The sequence below is a fragment of the Antrostomus carolinensis genome, unplaced genomic scaffold (genome assembly GCF_000700745.2).
Source record: "Antrostomus carolinensis isolate BGI_N321 unplaced genomic scaffold, ASM70074v2 scaffold10703, whole genome shotgun sequence".
Taxonomy (NCBI): domain Eukaryota; kingdom Metazoa; phylum Chordata; class Aves; order Caprimulgiformes; family Caprimulgidae; genus Antrostomus; species Antrostomus carolinensis.
This window is the reverse complement of record NW_010307271.1, coordinates 138,100-138,792: the sequence shown is the minus strand read 5'-3', so window position 1 is coordinate 138,792 and position 693 is coordinate 138,100. Positions and strand designations below refer to the sequence as shown.

Genomic DNA, 693 nt, shown 5'->3' with positions numbered 1-693 from the left:
CTCTTTCTAAAAGAGAAACAGCAGTTTCTCCCACACTGCACCTCACATTTTGATCTTTTTAAAGTGACTGAAGAGCTAAGTACAGACCTGGCTTAGCATGCGAGTCCACTCAGACTGGTGGGGCGAGATTACTCATGCAGAATGAGGAGAGCCAAGACATGGACATCAAAACAGCGAACTGAGGTTGGGATGCGATTTTGACCCAAGCACAACACTGAAGGTGAATTAACCCACTACTTCTTTGCACTGGTCCCACTCACTGAACCATATGTGGAAAAGCAGTTTTTGAACCGGACTGGGATTTATCCATTTGCACCAAGATCCGCTTAAATTACACAAGACAGAAGGTAAATATTTTATATAATTTAACATGCACACTACAGGCACCAAAATAACAGCCTTTTTCTCTTAAATTCGATCATCAGTTACCTCTTTTTTCTCCCCTGTTTGTTCTGCTATGAGTTGGTCAAACACTGCCCCATATTCTTCATGGATTTTCTGCATTTCGTTAATATGGCTGGCAACTTTGTTCATGGTTTTTATGGCCACTAGAAGACAGACACAGAGATAGATGAAGAGACAAAAAGTATTTTTAAGCCTCTGAGAGGAAGGCAGAGGAGGAGGATTCCAGATCAGAGGTTAAAAAGGGAAGAGCAACATAGGTTAGCTCCTTACCATCAAGGTGGTAATGTT

The 693-nt window shown here is 41.7% G+C and overlaps 1 protein-coding gene across 1 annotated transcript in view; it reads right to left on the bottom strand.

The window, feature by feature from the left end:
- Window positions 1-693, bottom strand: part of LOC104522948 (T cell lymphoma invasion and metastasis 1) — an 88,612-nt gene that overhangs the window by 8,756 nt on the left and 79,163 nt on the right. Inside the window, 2 exon segments of the mRNA XM_029084351.1 lie at window positions 430-548; window positions 676-693. The exon segment at window positions 676-693 is cut by the window's right edge and continues 43 nt beyond it. Of these exon segments, the coding sequence (XP_028940184.1) occupies window positions 430-548; window positions 676-693 (137 nt within the window).